The sequence below is a fragment of the Microtus oregoni genome, unplaced genomic scaffold, assembly GCF_018167655.1.
Source record: "Microtus oregoni isolate MIOR12 unplaced genomic scaffold, Mior012 000019F_ref0000042, whole genome shotgun sequence".
Classification (NCBI taxonomy): domain Eukaryota; kingdom Metazoa; phylum Chordata; class Mammalia; order Rodentia; family Cricetidae; genus Microtus; species Microtus oregoni.
The window spans coordinates 803,884-820,661 of record NW_024543078.1 but is presented as its reverse complement, the minus strand read 5'-3'; the positions used below and the strand labels follow the sequence as shown (position 1 = coordinate 820,661).

The 16,778-nt window shown below is 49.5% G+C and overlaps 2 protein-coding genes across 2 annotated transcripts; both read right to left on the bottom strand.

Moving 5' to 3' along the window:
• On the bottom strand, positions 1–1,608 carry Hoxc12 (homeobox C12). Its single transcript, XM_041668750.1, has 2 exons — positions 1,005–1,608; positions 1–239 (listed from the first exon to the last, which is right to left on the bottom strand). The coding sequence occupies exons 1-2, from the start codon at positions 1,606–1,608 to the stop codon at positions 1–3; spliced, it is 843 nt and encodes a 280-aa protein (XP_041524684.1).
• Positions 1,609–10,562: 8,954 nt separating this feature from the next.
• Positions 10,563–16,545, bottom strand: Hoxc13 (homeobox C13). The gene is made up of 2 exons (XM_041670014.1): positions 15,816–16,545; positions 10,563–10,819 (listed from the first exon to the last, which is right to left on the bottom strand). The coding sequence occupies exons 1-2, from the start codon at positions 16,543–16,545 to the stop codon at positions 10,563–10,565; spliced, it is 987 nt and encodes a 328-aa protein (XP_041525948.1).
• Positions 16,546–16,778: the final 233 nt, after the last annotated feature.

Genomic DNA, 16,778 nt, shown 5'->3' with positions numbered 1-16,778 from the left:
CTAGAAGAAGGAGAGAGCTTGCTCCCTCAGAAGAAGTCTTTTCTTTTTCATCCTCCGATTCTGGAACCAAATCTTGACCTGCTGGTCACTAAGATTCAAGCGGTCCGAGAGTTCCCTCCGACGCTGTCGTGTGATGAACTCGTTGACCAGAAACTCGCCCTCCAGCTCCGCCAGCTGCAACTTCGAATAAGGCTTACGCTTCTTTCGCGAGCGGCTGTGGATCGGGTACCAGGGCGCTCCTGGGTGGAGATGAACCGCAGGGTTGGCCAGAGGATCAGGAGTGACTAACTCAGCGGCCTGGGCTCTTTCCCAGACCCTTTCTCCCTGGCCCCACACCCGGACCAGATCACTCCTTTCCCTTCTCATCCCTAGGCATCCTGAAACCCAGACTATCCTCAGCAATCTTCATCAGTTCCCCGCTTTCACTCTATACCTCAACCATACTTCCCACAGTAGTATCCACAGCTTTTCAATAGCGCCTTACTTCTTCCAAAATCTCTTCTCCCTTCTCTTCTTCCATTATTATTGTTATTATTATTTAATTTTCCTGGCCTGGTCAGGGACTACCAGACCCTCATCAGTTAGAAAAGACCTGGACAAGCAGTAAGGAATAAATTATGTTGGTTGTGTTTCTTAAAATAAGAAATGTGGGTAGTGGAGGCTATAGGAAAGAGGATGGAAGGCGCCCTGGAAAATGTAATCTCCTCCACCTCTTTACCCGCCCTCGCCCCCCCCCCCCCGCCCCCTCCCGGCTTGGGGAAGTCCGGATCAGGATCCCTGGTCTCTGGAACTCCAGACACCTACAGCCACTGGGAAGGAAAAGAAATCTCTCTAGTTCTTTTATGAGGATATTTACATGTTTATAGGGTCCCCCCCATCTTTTAAAAGAAGCTCTAGCTCACCACACCTTCTGTCACCCCAGGCAGCCCCAGCTCAGGTCTCCCCGACCCACACTGGCCTTATGTCCTGTCAGAGGAAGCCGCACAAGTGGGCTGGGTCCTTACCGCTGGCTGAGAGCCCACCGCCTGGGTTCAACGGCGATACCAGAGGGCCAGGGTCGCCCGCGCTAGCTCCCTTGTTGCCCTCGTTGAGTAGGGACGAACTGGAGTCAGATTCCAGTGACTGGCACGAGGGTGGGTCGTGAGGGGGTCCCGTGCCGGCATCGCCGCCGCCGCTGCCCGCCGGGTAGTCGTACTTGAAGCCAAGCGCAGGCGGCCCCGACGGCTCCAGCTGCAGCAGGGCTGCTCCGGGCCCCGTTCCGGGTTCGCGCCCGCGCTCTTCCCGCTTTAGGCTCCCGCCGCCGCCCTCAGCGCACGGCTCGCGGTAGTACCCCTTGCTATCCTCCACGCGAGCCAGCTCGCACGTGCGGCCGAAAGGAGGGTTGAGAGACACCGGGCTGCCGAGATAGGGCTGCGGGTAGCCATTGCATGGCTCGGCCGACGGCCAGGGCAGCGAACACACGTTGTCGCGGCGTGGGTAGGACAGCGAAGGCAGCCCCGGGAGTTGAGCCCCTGACGCGCGGAAGTTGGGAAAGTAAAAGGTGTCTCCCGTGTGGATATTCACCAGCGGCCCCACAAACCCAGGATTCAGGAGATTATGCTCGCCCATTTCCGCGGGGCCCGACCGGCAGCTTCTACTTTATTGCTATCTGACATTAAACATAGTTAAACCTGCACCAGCCACCCATTGGCCGCCTGACTCACGTGGGCGCTACAGCAGGGGGAGGGGTGGGGACAACCGACCCCCCCCCCACATTCCACGCACTAACTCCAACTTCTCCCTTCCCCAATCCTGGGGGCGGGGGGGGGATAGAATGGCAGGAGCAGATTTATTCGTTGGATTCTCGTTTTTTTGTTTTTGTTTTTATCACATAAAACCTTAACGCCCGACAGGGGCGAAACCCAAAAAAGCTGCACCAAAAATATCTACACATACACACCTCTGCACCCTGCAACCCCCCCACCATGTATTATCTTATCACCAACAGCTGGCCGAGCACTACCCGCCCCTCTTTAATTAGCTCCTTTATTAACTAAAACCGTTGTAATTTACAATATCTCCCCAATAAATTACTATTAGATATTGTGTCATATAAAGTTTACTGGCTGTTTAAGGAGACGGATGAACCCTTTGGCTCGGGGTTTATTTACAGTAGAGGCGACGTGGGGGTGAGAACAGGTTTCCCTGGGTTATCTCAGCCCTGCGTGCTGTTACGTTCTCTCCTCTCCGTTGCCTTTTTCTTTCTAGGATATGAAGAGCTGTTTGGGGTTCTCTCATACAAGAAAGGTTTAGGGGTGATTGATAATGCCATCTTTTTTGTAACCCTAAGCCCAGCCTGGGGCAACTTTAGCCTCCACTCACTGGAAGAGAGAAGAAAAGTGTTGAGCTCAGAATGAACCCATTTGCTTGCTCTGGAAAGTCTGGGGGAGTGACTTGAACTACTTTTTGGTGTGACTTCTAGGGACCGAGAAGCTTCTAGAAGTCTCCTGATCTATGTGACAGGAGGCTGTCTGCACTCAGCAGAAACTGCATGGCTTGAAAGATTGCAAGTTCCTACAGCAAAGGAGATCACCCTACAACCTGCAGGCTGGCTTCTGGGGCCATTCCGGAGCAGCGCAGAGGCCAGGTTGCCTTCTGAGGTGGGACAAGAGTGAGGGAAAATCGCAGAGAAGCGTCCTGTTGGGGATTCAAAACTCTATCTATGGAAGGCTGAGAAGCTAGTGCTGGTTGATGATAATGAACATCCTCAAGTCCACATCGGGATTTCAACTGGGGTATCAAACAGCTCATTAAGAGGGAAAAAATTCAAATCATTTTATTAGAGTTATAGCAGAGAAACTCCCATCTCTGATTATTTTGAGCTTCAGTTGTTCAAGGTTGAATAAATAGTTTGAAAACGTATACATGTTAAAAAGATCAGGACGATGTTTTACAGAGAACTGGACACACACACACACACACACACACACAGAGAGAGAGAGAGAGAGAGAGAGAGAGAGAGAGAGAGAGAGAGAATATGAAGGAATGGAGATGAAAGTGCAATGTGAAATATCTGGGAATTAGCCAAAGCTACAAAACGCAGACCGAATTGCAGATGAGTCTCATCTCCCTCTTTTCTCTCTCCCACCCCTCTCTTCTGTGCAGAACGCGGCAGAAAGAAAAGAAGATTCTTCGAATTCCACTGTTCCCGGAGCGATTTCATATCCCAAACCATAGCAGCACACTCCGACAAAAATGTGTCCCCGCGGGCGCCGCCCTGCCCCGCGCAGCTAGGAGCCCGCAGCTTGGCGCCCGCCCCTCGCCCCGCTTGGCCGGTTTTCCTGGCAGCCTGCTTGGCCCCACCCGTCCCCAGGAGCCCGCCCAGCGCCTGGTCCACAAGCTGGAAGCACCGAGGTCCAGGGTATGGGATGCCAGTCTCTGCAGTCAACCTTCACTCAGCACCAGAAAGAGACCCGGCTTGCAGTGGTCTTTTTCGTGTGTAATTGATTAAGGGGCCATAAGGCCGCAAAGAGGAGTGTCTATCCCTCAGCCCTAGCTCTAGTGTCACGACATCCCCGAATTTCATTTATTTCTCCGTTTTCAAGATTCATTGCGCATGAACATCTAGTTTCAAAAAATTATCTGAGGGTCATTTTGGTCATAAAGATAAAGGGGATGTGATCTCAATATTACGGATTTCAATTAGAACACCACATTTGTGGCAGCGTCGTCTCCGCCCCACTCTCTCCAGGCCCCGGCTCTCTGCCGCTATTGTTGGAGTGAGGGATGCGGAGCTGGCTTTGCCACTAGCCTTTGTTGGGTGGAGTCTTCTCCCTATTCTAGTTTCCCTTCGAACAATGCTCATCTCCATGAAAAGGGACCTCAAAAGGAAGGTCTTAGCTTCTCCCCATCTTTCCACAGATTAAAAAAAAAAAGAAAGAAAAAAAGAAAAAGAAAAAAATCTCAGGCCAGGAGCTTTTCTCGCTGTCCTCCTGGGTCACACTGCAGAGCACTTCAGCGCTGGCCACAGGGCGGCAGATGCAGCGCCAGTGAAAATAAGAACGGGATGAGAGGGGTTCCTTCTTCAGAGACGCATTTCTCCCAGCACGATTCGACCCTGACAAAACCATTTCCTCCGTGTTTCAGACTTGGCACAGCCCCATGCACAAAACCCTCTTTCTTCCGACCAACGCATGCTAATTTATATCAAATTGACGACCGTCCTCAGCAAAATCCCTGTTTCCAGAATTCTACTCTCCAAGACTCCGTAAATTTAGGGGTTTTCCGGGCCCGCTGAGGACCCTGGCGATCTAAGCGTCCAGTTTCACTAAGCATCACGATAGATCTCGGTACGACGTCTCCAGGTGACCTAGCAGCTTAGCCGCCCAGTTTCTGAACCGGGGTAGGACAAAAACACTACCTGGATCCCCAGGCCCGGCCGGAGGCTAGGGTGCAGAGCTTCAACTCTAAATCCAGCTCACCAAGAGCTGTTCCCCAAGAGCCCACTGATGCCAAGTGAGTGGGTTATGGCATTTCAAGGCTTTCAGTAGCGGGTAGTTGCATTTAGTCTGGTTTAATCCGCCCTCACTGCGCTGCCCACGTACGAAATCATCACCATAAGTCAACAGCGGAACTACTGATGCTTCCGAACTCTTCCTTACCTTCATCAAATCACAGGGCTCAGAGGGGTGACATGTCTGCTAGGCCACTAGCTTCCATCAAAGCTGGCCAGACTCAACCCCGCTCTGTTCATTAATTCAGGGGTTAACTAAAACTGAAGGTAAAGATATCGCCCAAGGTTTTCCCTGAAGACCCAGGAAAGGCAGCAGGCTGTCCCTCTACCTCCTCACATCTTCTCTGGGCCTCCCTCCCACTTACATACTCGCCTCTACTACGGTGGGGGTAGGCAGAAGTTAACTATAAAGTCTCCTCAGCCTCTAGTGGCCCAGGCAAAGTGATTGTGATGAAGCCGCAGTTGGGCTCTTCTGTTAATACTAAGTGAGAATTATTTGGTTCGATTTTGCGCTTTCTTTTTGGTGAGCTGAGGCCGCAGAAACCGGTTCAAGGTCACTGCCTAGTTTGGAGAAAGGGGCTGACAGCATATGCAAATGAGGCAGGGCCCTGCCCCTGTAGGGATTTAAGTACAAGCTCGACTAAAGGAGAAGAAAAATGATGGCTTGGAGGGGCTCTCTTCACTCCTTGCCCGGCTATCTCATCCCTTTGGGACTATTCAGGCTTGGGATGGACCTTTTTCACATTCAGATAAGACTAGGGGATAGGGTAGAGGGAGGCTCTACCTTGCTCTTAATTGGACTCTTCACTGGTTCCTCTAGGGGATGGAGTCCATCTGGCCACCATCATTCCAGCAAATACCCTAAACCAAAGCATCAAATTGGGAGATCGCCTGCTCAGTGCTGTTTTGCTTTCTAGGGATCTGCGGCTTGGACTAACCCTGGAAGCTGGAGCAGGGCAGGCATTCAAGCTCAGGCTCCTCTCAGTTCTCTCCCATCCAAACTTCCCAGCTCACTTTTTGCTTTTCACTCAGAAAACCCGGAGGTTGAGAGCCCTGGTAGTGGACACTTGGAGGACTCCCCATCATGAGCCCCTCTATGAGAGACAGCTCTCCTGATTTGCTCCAAGCCTTTCCTGTAGTGCTAACAGTCAAATAGACTGTCGACTCTGACATTTTCCCCCTCCGCCAGCAGAGGATCTCCTCGCCTAGTGAATTACTGAGTGTCAGAAAAGGTGTGGGGACCAAGTTAAAAAAAAAATCAAAAGCAAAAAACACGCCTATAAATGCCACACCCCCTGCTGCTGTAGCCAGGGGAGAGCCCCTGGGCCTGGTCTCATGCACCTCAAAGCTGGGCTAGGGAGGCCGCGAGAGAACTACTCCTTGTTCCCTTATTCCTCAGCCTGGCTCTTTGTCCGTGATAGTGCCCATTGGTTAGGCCCAGCCCTGGAGAGGACAGATATGCTTAGGATCTGCCAGATGCAGCCCCTCAGCTGTTTCCAAAAACTCAGCCTCTATGCTCCTAGAGGGTGTCAGTTTCAGGTTGGAGCAGTACGCTCAGGAGATTGTTGAGGTGAGAGAATGTTGTTACCACCCCCAAATACACATACTGGCTGGGCTGGGAACGCAGAGGTCCACTTACCTTTGGAGACAGAGGAGACTCAGAAGGGCGAGGGGTAGGGGTTATCAGCCTCTAGAAACCTTCTGGAACCCCCACCCACCCACCCACCGCGGCCCACTGGCTCCGCCAAGGTATCTGAGGGGCGGGGCGCCAGAGGCGGAGGGAGCAGTCAGCGGCAGGCGACCAGGAGCTGAGTTACCAGAGCCTCTCAGGAGAGGCCGCCTTTTATGGGCGTTATTAGCGCCCCTGTCTAGACTGGAGACGACACCTCCTCCGTGTGTAAACAGAGATGGAGGGCTCCGGCTGGAAAAGGGTTGGCGCGTCTAGGGGACAAGCGGCCCTCCCTTTATCTGGCCACCGGAAGATCAAGGCCTTTTCCACCACCCCCTCCCCCCGTGATTCTGTGATGTCAAGGTCAGAAAAGACCTAGTCACGGTCAAGGCTAAAAGAGGAAGAGTCTGGTTGGTTGTGAAAAAGCTCTGGTCCCCTCCTCCTCGTCCTCCCAGAAGCCCCTCGTTCCCCAGGGCCCCTCAACTCTCCACCACCGCACATCTGATAGATACACATTTGCTCTTGGAATTTTCTTGAAGGTGGGCTGTGTACCATGCCAGGACTCAGGCAGGTTCTGGGTGTGAGAATTCTCATTTGAACACAATGGGTGCTCAGAGGGGGCTGCTACAGGAGCCCTCGACTCCAACAAGAGGGCCTTCTACAGAGATGACAGTGCCAGGCATCTACATGGGCTGTTACCCACTGCTTCTTCCCAGTTGCTGACTTAGATGCCTGTGGATTAAACTCAGGTGAAGATGGTCTTCCTAGCAGTCATGGACATATCTGCATGGCCTTTTCAGGTGGGTTCCTGACTCTGAGACTTTTGCCAGGAAGACCCATCCTTCTAGCACTAGATGCGAATCTTGTCGGCAGGGAAGAGCTTTCTCCCCTAAAACCAAAAGACTCATTCCAAGTCCAATCTGACATCTTGACAAAGTGACCTTTAAATGAGAGTACTATGAAACCACAGTGGTCCTAGCACTCCAGCCTTAGGACTTGGGACTTGGAAAAGCTGGGGATTCCGTGGAATTATGAGAACTGGACCTCTGTTACCAAGGAGGAGGCCTCTGTGTTCACAGCCCTTTGCTGCCACACCGAGGTGCCCTTACGTTGGGTTTGCTCACAAAAATCCTTACTCCAAACAAATCTTAGGAGACTGCTCTTGAAGAGGAAGATTTTCTTTGATGAGTGTAAATAAAGACAAACTTCCTCTCCAGCTTGAGATGGGTGTGCTGAACACGCTCACACCGTGCAAGCAGGAGGACTCCACTGCTCAAACACGGGCGCACATGTGCACCCCCAGTTACCAGGAGAGAATACATTTCCCATCTTTGCCTCCCGGAACACAAGATTGCACAGCTTTATACAGTATTTACTCAATCTGATTAGAGGTGCAGCTCCAAAATTGACCCAGGTATAATAACCCTCAAAACTCAAGCTGATATATTTGGTTGAGTGCTTGAAAATACAAAGAACCCTGAACACACTGGGCACGGGGAATGCCTGCAAACCTTGCTTGCCTTCCCAGTGCCCAGAAGCCCACACAAAGCTTCTCCTCTTCATCACCTGCTGGGAGCTTAGCAGGGTTCCTTAATCATAGGAACATCTTGTTTTCCTGCATGAAAGGGTCATCTGGTTATGTTACCTAGGTGGACCCTGAACTCCAAGGCTCAATCAATTCTTCCTACCTCAACCCCAGGGTAGGACTTCAGGTGTGCCACATCACCAGCTAAGACTTGACCCTTCGATTAAGTGTAAGTTTGTGTGCAGAAGTGGAAGGCTATTTTGGAGAACTCTAAAATTATCTTTCATTATGTCTACAAAGTGTTAAAAAGTGTCAGGATGTCTAAGAGAGCTGCGGGCCCATAAAGAAGAGGCCTAAGTTTCTTCTCCAGTGGCTTCCTTTGTCTAAATAACTCTTTTTTGTCTTAGGAGAGGTCTAGGGGCTTTTGAAGAGAGATTCAGATTGCTGGTGGGGAGAGAAAGGGAAATAAAATTAACAGTGACTCTTTCTTGTCCCTGGGAGATTCACTTATTCTCTTTCAAATCTCCACTGCTGAGTGTGTAGTTCTCTATAGTCATCCCAGAGTTTTGTGTAGATAGGGCTGGCAGTCACTTCAGTAGCATAGACTCCATAAAGGGTGAATTCTTCAGGTTCTTTGTCTCTCAGACTCCAGTGTGTGCGTGTGTGCGTGTGTGTGTGTGTGTGTGTGTGTGTGTGTGTATGAGTACATGTGTTCCCCCCCCAAAAAAAAAACCATTTATTTACATTAAAATTTAAAAACTTCAGTTTTACCAGGCAAAGGGATCCAGGAGGACTCTAATTTCGAACCTGATGCCTCCAGTCTTTCTGTGTCTCAGGAGGTAAAAAATATTATATACAAATAAAAATTGTTGCAGTAAAGATTTAATCTGAGATAACATTGTTTTAGGCTATATTGCTTTTTAAAAGTCTCTTAACCTGACAACTTAACGATCTCATTAACTCCACCAGATAGGAAGATAGGCACAGACGCGACAAGAAAACAAATTAGTGGCAGCCTTTACACAGGCTCCAGACCTCCTGGAAGACAGGGTTCTGAGGAATTCTAGAGAATAAAAGTGGAGCTGGCCTGACAAACTGAAGGCTCAAGGGTCCTGGCATTCAGACTTCTCAGTTTAGGTCCATGGAACAAAGAAAAGTGAACGGCCTGAGAGCTGAACTCCAACCAACCAGCCCACGATCGCTACCAGGTATCCAGTCATTCCTCCGCCTTCCAAACACTCTAGAAACAGAAGCCCCATTATTAGAGAGCAAATCCAGGGCTTCAAGCAAGCCAGATTAGAGCTCTACCACCAAGCTAACTACAAATCATTCACCAAGGAACTTTCCCAGTTACCCACTTTCAGATCATATCTTCCCTCTAATATGAAGTTGGGTATTAAGATGTGACGTTCTCATATCTAAACAGAATAGAAAAAAATAAGTGGCTCCAAAACTTCCCTGGAGAGAAATCCAGGCTGGGGATCTACTGTTGCAGACATGTTTATATTCTTCTCTGGCCCTGCCTGCCTGGGCTGGGCCATTATAGTCTGCCCTGAAGAGTCAGGAAACAAAGGTTTCAGAAGGAACCTGAGCAATAAAATCAAGGCCAACAACAAAAGGATATTTTATTTTAAAAACAAGTTTTGGGGGTTTTTCTTCTTTGCATTCAATACATTGCTAGACATCACAATACTATATACAGATACACAACATTTAAAAAAAAAAGAGCCTATTCCTTATGGGCATTTCAAAAGAACACTGTTTTGTAATGAGCCAGTTGGAAGGGAGGAGGTGGGGGCCCCACAGCACCAAGTTGGCTTTTGAGTGATTAGGGAGAAATTAGGCAGCACCTACATTTAGCTTCTTTATCCAGAGCCAGTGATTTCAACCTCCTTGGTCAACTCCTCAAGCTACCCTTGGGAAATCAGTGAAAATGAAAGTATGTGGTCTCTCCGATATAGATATCTCCTGCTGCTTACGTGAAGACAGGGCTGAAGATCTTCTAAGGGACCCATCCTCCATCTCTTTTCAAGTTTATATAAGTTCTGATTCTTAGCCTGGCCTGGTTCCCAACTTTACCATGAGAGAGAAAGAGAGACAGCAGACACACTTAGTGTTGTGGCCGGAGGTTCCCAAAGGACTGGGAGTGCAAAGCAGAGGAGGCAGTGGGGTCAATGGCACCTCCTGGGCAATCATTTCTGGGACAGGATATGGCTAGCGACTGCACCAAGTCCAGCTTTTGTTGAGACCGACGGAAACAATAAAGAAAACCTACAAGCTCCCAGCATTGTCTCAATTCCAGTCACGCAGCTAGGCCCTAAGATTATCATCAATATTAAGACGACTTTTAAAAGATGCACAGAAAAAAAAAATCCTAAGTGGGAAACTTTGCCTATAGAGTGCGGGAGCGATAGTAAAATGGAGGAACAGGAAAGAAAGCAGGAGTTCCCCAGATCCTGAGCCCATGCGCCTGGAAGGAGTTTCTTCCACAAGCCGAGACTCAGGAAAAGGCAAGAACTGAGTCTTTTGGAATGCCCCAGCCCTGCTTTGGTAGGAATGACGGGGATCTCCTGGCCACTCAGCTTTCTAGTGGGACAAACCATGAAGGCCAGGGGTGTAGAGGCAGAAGGTCTTCCTCCTGCAACCCATCCAACCCATCCGAACCCACCTCTACAGCTGCAGATGCTGAAGGGGTACCTTTTGGAGGGGGTTGAGGTAAGGGGTGGGATGGAGAGTAGGGTAAGGCAGAGCGCAGCGCGCTATTTTTCTTTCTCCGTAAGATTAAATAGTGGTCTGCACCGGTGCAGTGTCCTTCGGGTGGATTCTTTTATGGTACAAAGAGGCGACATAAATAGACGGGACGGGCTGGTGGACAGTCAGGTGGAGTGGAGATGAGGCGCTTTAGATTTGCTGACCACCTTCTTCTCCTTCACCCGCCGGTTCTGGAACCAGATGGTGACCTGGCGCTCTGAGAGGTTCGTGGTGGCTGAGATGCGCCGGCGCTTCTCTTTGGTGATGAACTTGCTGGCTGCGTACTCCTTTTCTAGCTCCTTCAGCTGCACCTTGGTGTAGGGCACGCGTTTCTTGCGCCCGCGTCGGTAGCTGCTCACTTCAGGCTGTAGGGGAACCACGTCTAGGCGGGTGGGAAGAGAGAAGGCAGGCAAGTGAGGTGGGTGGCCAGGGATCACCGGGATACAACTGGGCCGCCAGCTTGTACTGCTTGGTGAGGCGCCCTAATCCTAAGTACCTCAGTTGTTAGTAAGGCCACGAAGAAAATGAAGCCACTGGGTACCAGCCTCATTTTAGACACAAACTTTAAGGGAAGGGGGTTTAAAAACTCAGTAATCCAGGTAATATTTTAAGGCACTTAAAAAGAAAAAAAAACAAAACAAATGCAAAAAAGTCACAATAAAATGTCACTAAAAATAAGCAAAAGATCTGTATTATTGATTTTTCCTATTGCCTCAGTCTCCACTATGGCTCTGCACACACCCTTTATTGGAAACCCTGGATCCTTCCTTAGATGGTAGCTCCAAGTCCTCTTTCTTCCTGGTCATGCTTAGTGGAAGTTTTAGTGTTCAGAAAATTCCTTCATCCAGTTAGCACAACAAGGCCCCTACACCCTATATTCTCCTCTTTGTCAGGGAAGGACTTAGGTTGTTGTGTGTTTGAGGAAAGCATGGCAGGCAGGGTATCAGCTACAGGGGCACAGACCATTAAGTGGGCCCTTAGGCCTGAGGGGTTAAAACCAAGAACTAGTCTAGCCTTGCACTATGGACCTGACTCACCAGTGTCGAGAAGAAACTGTCAGATGATGCCAGGCTGCTTGGGGATAGGTCATTTGGAAATGCAGGCCCAGCGCTATGAACCATCTAATACCACCCAAGGAGGGAGGTCCTGTCTCATGCAGGGAACCTCCCAAAAGAGGCAGTCAATACCCAAATCTCACCAAAAAGAACAAATTCGGTTTCAACTTTCTTTTTTCTGTTCTTCCAAGACTGAAAGAAATCTACACCCTGGTACCCTAGGCTTGTTTAGTTTCTTCAGGCTTGGAGCATCCACAGGAATTCAAAATAGTGTGTCATGCTCTTAGCAGTGAGAGGAAGATTCTGTGAATAGTTCACCCTGACTTCAGGTGGACACCAATGCCTGTGTATCTGGGGTTTCCCCTTCATTCCTGTGGATCTTTGGAATTGTTAGACATGGCTCCAGCCTGAAGGCAGAGAGCTGAAGCATCCCACCTGCCCCCAAACAGCTTCTCTACACTGTCTGCCATTCCTAGATATCTCTCTCTCTCTCTCTCTCTCTCTCTCTCTCTCTCTCTCTCTCTGAGACTCATGGCCCACTATACAGAGAGGGGAAGTGGGGGGGGGTTATAATTGAATGAAGAGAGAAATAAAGAGTCCAGGAAGAAAACGGGACAGGGGTTTCAATGGTCTGCTCAGGATATTTTCATGGTGACAATTTCTCATAAAAATTACTTATTCAACTTATCAAATATTTCTCTGCCACTGTGCAAGCCATTTTTTAATATGAAAAAGAGCAACTTCAGTTTAGCAGGTATCATCTGTTAAAAGGGATTTAAAATTTAAAGGATGCATCTTCAGTTTGTTTTACTCTTATAGACGAAACCATGGTTAGAAAAACTGATGATTCTGGGACAAGAATCAAAGTGAGGAGGATGAGTAGTGGTGTCATGAGGGTTTCTCCCCTAAGAACAGTTCTTAGTTGTATGTTATTAAACACATTTTGCAAGATCACAAACCAGAGGCTAAGAGTAGGGAAAATGACTTAAATGACAGAACTAGAATCTAGGCTCTTCTGACTCTTCACATAAAGCCACAGTAAGAGTTCACATAGGAATGGAAACATGGTATATCCCATTTGTTGAAGGGAAAAGTAAAATAAGGGTGGGTTTTTGTTCTTAAAAGAACCAGTTCATTGTCCCTGATTTTTTAAACTTCACTTTCTGTAGCTCCCTAAACATCAACTCTCAGTTTCTAATGAAATTTAATCAATACAACCCTAAAAACTCTGATTAAAAGGTAGATAACTGCTCTAAAATTTTATTATTATTATTATTATCATCACCATCATCAACATCATCATTATTTTCTCTATTGGATGTTAAGGATTGACTTCACCAATTTTCTTGAGTCAAACAGAACAGCAGGTTGGCTTTGCCCCCTGGGGAAACAGCTCCTGCCTTTCCTTCTCCAAGGAGCATCTTTCATTGTCTGCTGTTTTGGCTAGAGAGGAAGCGGGCTCTACAGATGTGAGAGCATCTGGTAGCTTAGACTTGGAGTTGTGTCTACATTGTGTAGAATGAGAACTTGGCTATTAGTGTTCCAATGTCCCCTGCCCTAGTGTTCTTCCAGATCACCTTCACCAACCAATTTGTACCTCGGAATCTAATCAGCATCCATGAGAGCAAACAAGAACGAAAACAATGTTATGTCATTGCTTTGTTTCGGGGCTGAGGGACTCCTATGTAGGGAGCCCAAAAGCCTGCCCCTCAGTAGGTTTTGAAATTTGAAGACTATGCTGCTCAGCTAGTGGTTCTTTTCAATCCAAATTCAAAGATTTTGTCAGTACAGAATTTTAGTATGGGCTTCAAAAACCCACTGTTTCTTTTCTTTTTGATATCTGTCTATCTATCTATCTATCTATCTCAGAACTGCCTCTCTTCTTTTTCTTCTTCTAGTTCTCTCCTGGAATTTCTGCCTTTTTTATGAAAAAAGAAAAGTGTCTACACTCACCACAATGTGTGTGTGTGTGTGTGTGTGCGCGCGCGTGTGCATGTGGCAGAAGAGAAAAGCAGGGGTCTGTATAATTGGGGAAAAGAAGCCACAACTCCTGACAGCTCTAATTATCCAGATCTTTTTGAACAGTTGCCTCCATCTCCCACACCAGCCTAGACTACCATAGGTGAGATTTCTCAGAGCCAGAGGCAGTGACGAGAGACAGTGGTGTTTACGGCTAGATGTTGCGGAATGAACCACAATTGCATAGACAGAGTTATCTGAAGATCTCACTACTTCTAAAAGACTTGTGTGGGTAGAAAGATGGAGGGTGTCTGAAGATAATTTCCTTTTCATCTGCCTCTCTCCTGGACCTCTCCAAGCCCTGAGATACACCAGCCAGAATCTATTTCTACAGGGGAGTGTGGGCTCAGAGCAGCAGAGGCACACTAAGTATAATATCTATTTTTCTGTTGTAATTTGCAAGTGTATTAAATCTCAACTGGGCTGTATGTTTTTATTTCAAAGATATCTTTCTTTAGGAAGCTATGATACAAAGTGTTTATTTTTAGCAGAGCCTTTTTGTGTGTTGTTCTTGTTTCTGGGAATCTTTAAGATGTTTATTTGCTCAAAGATAATTCTGAGTTTCCCTCCAATGCTAACCCACTACACAACCCACAAAAGCCACAGCAGCTCCCTCTGCTACCTCTTCACTGGGAAGATGTTGCCTTTTGCTCTATCTACAGTAAGCAGAGTAGGTACTAGCTTCTCGGGCACCAGCTGAACTCTCATCCAAGAAGCCTTCAGTTTCATGAGCTAGAGAGATGAAGGGAAGCCTATCTTCTACAATTGTATTATAGAATGTCTACATATGAAGATCTTATATAAATGTATCAGTCTGTGGTTCACAGTAATTAATAAATTTGTGTTGCATAAAAATCTTCTAGCTAATGCAGAGAAGATAGTGTGTGAGACCATTGTTCCACAACCATCACCATCAATTCTAGCAGTCAGAAATGGGATGCCTTGTGTTGGTCTAGCTCTGGTATTGACTTGTGTTATATTAAGTGACCTCATACTATTTATCAGAATGTTTTTGCTATATACTGTAGCATCATTCAGTTATTCTTCTCCATACACTTCTCCACCCAATCCCGGATGTAGAGGAATTTCACAGCCACCTAAGAACTCTTTGGGGTGATCCAGCGAAAAATCCCTAGGCCTAGCATGTAAGGCTGTGGGCTCCTTTGGCTCCTTCTGGGCACAGTGGGGAGATAGCTTTCGCTTCCCTAGACTCCTAAGTATCTCCGGAGTGTCAGAAGAGAGGACTCGCTCCTGAGCTTTATAGGGAGGGCACATCCAAAGGCTGGCTCTTTAGACCCCCTTCCCCCTCCAAACCCTTATTTCTCAGATCAGAGTGGAGCCCAAGGCTACTGATGCTGTTTTGAGAGATCAGGGCTGGTCTTTCTCCTCTGGGGAATGGAGGGAGTTACGGAATCTCTTTCATTTCAGAGACAACCTTAGTCAGAGAAACAGTACATAAGAGATTTCTTCTTGCATACACAGCCAGACAAGAGCCAGGCATCCCCAGCCAGCGGCCTGGACCCCAAGGGACCACAGCCCAGGCCTCTCCCACCTCTCATCTTAAGTCCAAAGGGAATCTAAGAATCTCTGTCTGGAATGTCAGTAACTAACTCTTCATTTGGAGGACTTGGCAGTGCATTCACAGGATTTAAACTGTCCACAAGAGCCTCAAAGAAAAAATTGCATCTCAGGAAAGGATGCAACTCTTACACTCCCTGGACGGAGATTTTAGCTCTGCTGCTCTTAAAGAACACCCATGATCAAGTTTAACAAGAAAGAAAGACATTGTACATTTCTATAAGCTCTGGTGAATTAGAATCCCATTTTAACGCTATAGTATCTGGCGCCTGACATATCCTGAAAACTCGGCAAGGTAAAGGTTCTTAGTCTCCTCAAACCCCCAATTAGTCATCAGGTTGAGGGTTTTGTTCTAAATTTCAAGGCAAGAGAGGCCCAACCCCAACCCATTCCTGGCTGCAAGCAGGTTTAGGGGCCAGGATCCCTGCGTGACACTGGAGCGGGCAGTGGGGGAGGAGGTGACTAGCTCCCGACGGGAGCCTAGCCGGCGCTCGGGCGCCTCTGATTGCTTCACTCTCGACCCGGCAGCTCCGGGGAACGTGTCGGAGCAGATTTCTTCCCCAGCGCATTCCTCAGCACAGCTCGCCTGGCCGGCTCCTTCGACAGCCCAGCCGAGCCGGCGCGCCGGGGCCAGACGGCGGGGGTGGCTGGGGTGCGGAGCCGCGGGGCAAGCAGGGCGGGGAGGGGTCCCCGGCGGCGGCGGCGCCGCTCAGGTACCTTCCTTACCTGGGAAGGGAGACTTCCAGAGGTGGGCGGACTGTGACTGCTCTTTGGAGCAGTACACCTGACTGTCCCAGCCATTGGAAAGAGCCCAGTGCTGGTAGCCTTCGACAGGGATGAGCGCGTCGTGACGCGGCTCCGGGTGCCCGCTGATCCCGGGCACCACCGACACGTCCAGGTAGCCGGGCATTGCCTGGTAGGAGCTGGCAAAGCTGGGGTAGAAGGCGAACTCCTTGGCCCTGGAGGACAGGTCGTCACCAGGCAGGGAGCCCGACGGCTCCGGGTATTTGTCACCCGGGTGGTAGGCGCAAGGCTTCTGCTGCAGGTTCACGTTGTGCGACAGGCGGCAGCCGTAGTAGCTGCCGCCGAATGGGTAACCATAACCCAGGGTGGCGCTGGACGAGGTAGGGGGCGCCGGCGGTGGGGCGCATTGGCGCGCCGCCTCCGGGGCTGGAATGTCCGTGTAGACGGCGCCTTGAGGGGCGCCCAGAGGAGCCGGCGGGCGGCCCAACACGGGGTGCGGGAGCAGGTCGCGGCAGTGGCTGGCTGGACAGCTGCCGCCCAGCCCGTCCATGCTCTGAGCTTTGCCGGGGCTCGCTCCGCTGCAGCCACCCCCCGCGCCGCCCGCGCCGCCGCCTCCCCCGCCGCCGCCGCTGCCGCTCTCCGGCGCGCTGTCCTCATAGACGTACATAAGGCTCTCCGGCCAGCGCGGGTGCAGGAGCAGCGAAGTCGTCATGACATGATCTGTTCCAGCTTTTTAAAAACTCCACTTGCCAGAGGCAGCGAGCTAAGGAGACACCTCGCTCCTTTTTTCCCTCCCTCATCCCTCCTCCCTTCCTTCTCCACCCCTCCCCTCCTCCTCCCGGTTCTTCCCCCTCCCTCACCGCATTCCCAATACGCATGCGGAGACACTTCATTAAGAAATCCGCCTGCTCCCGCCCTCCTCCTCTCCCTACGCCCCTGGTTCTC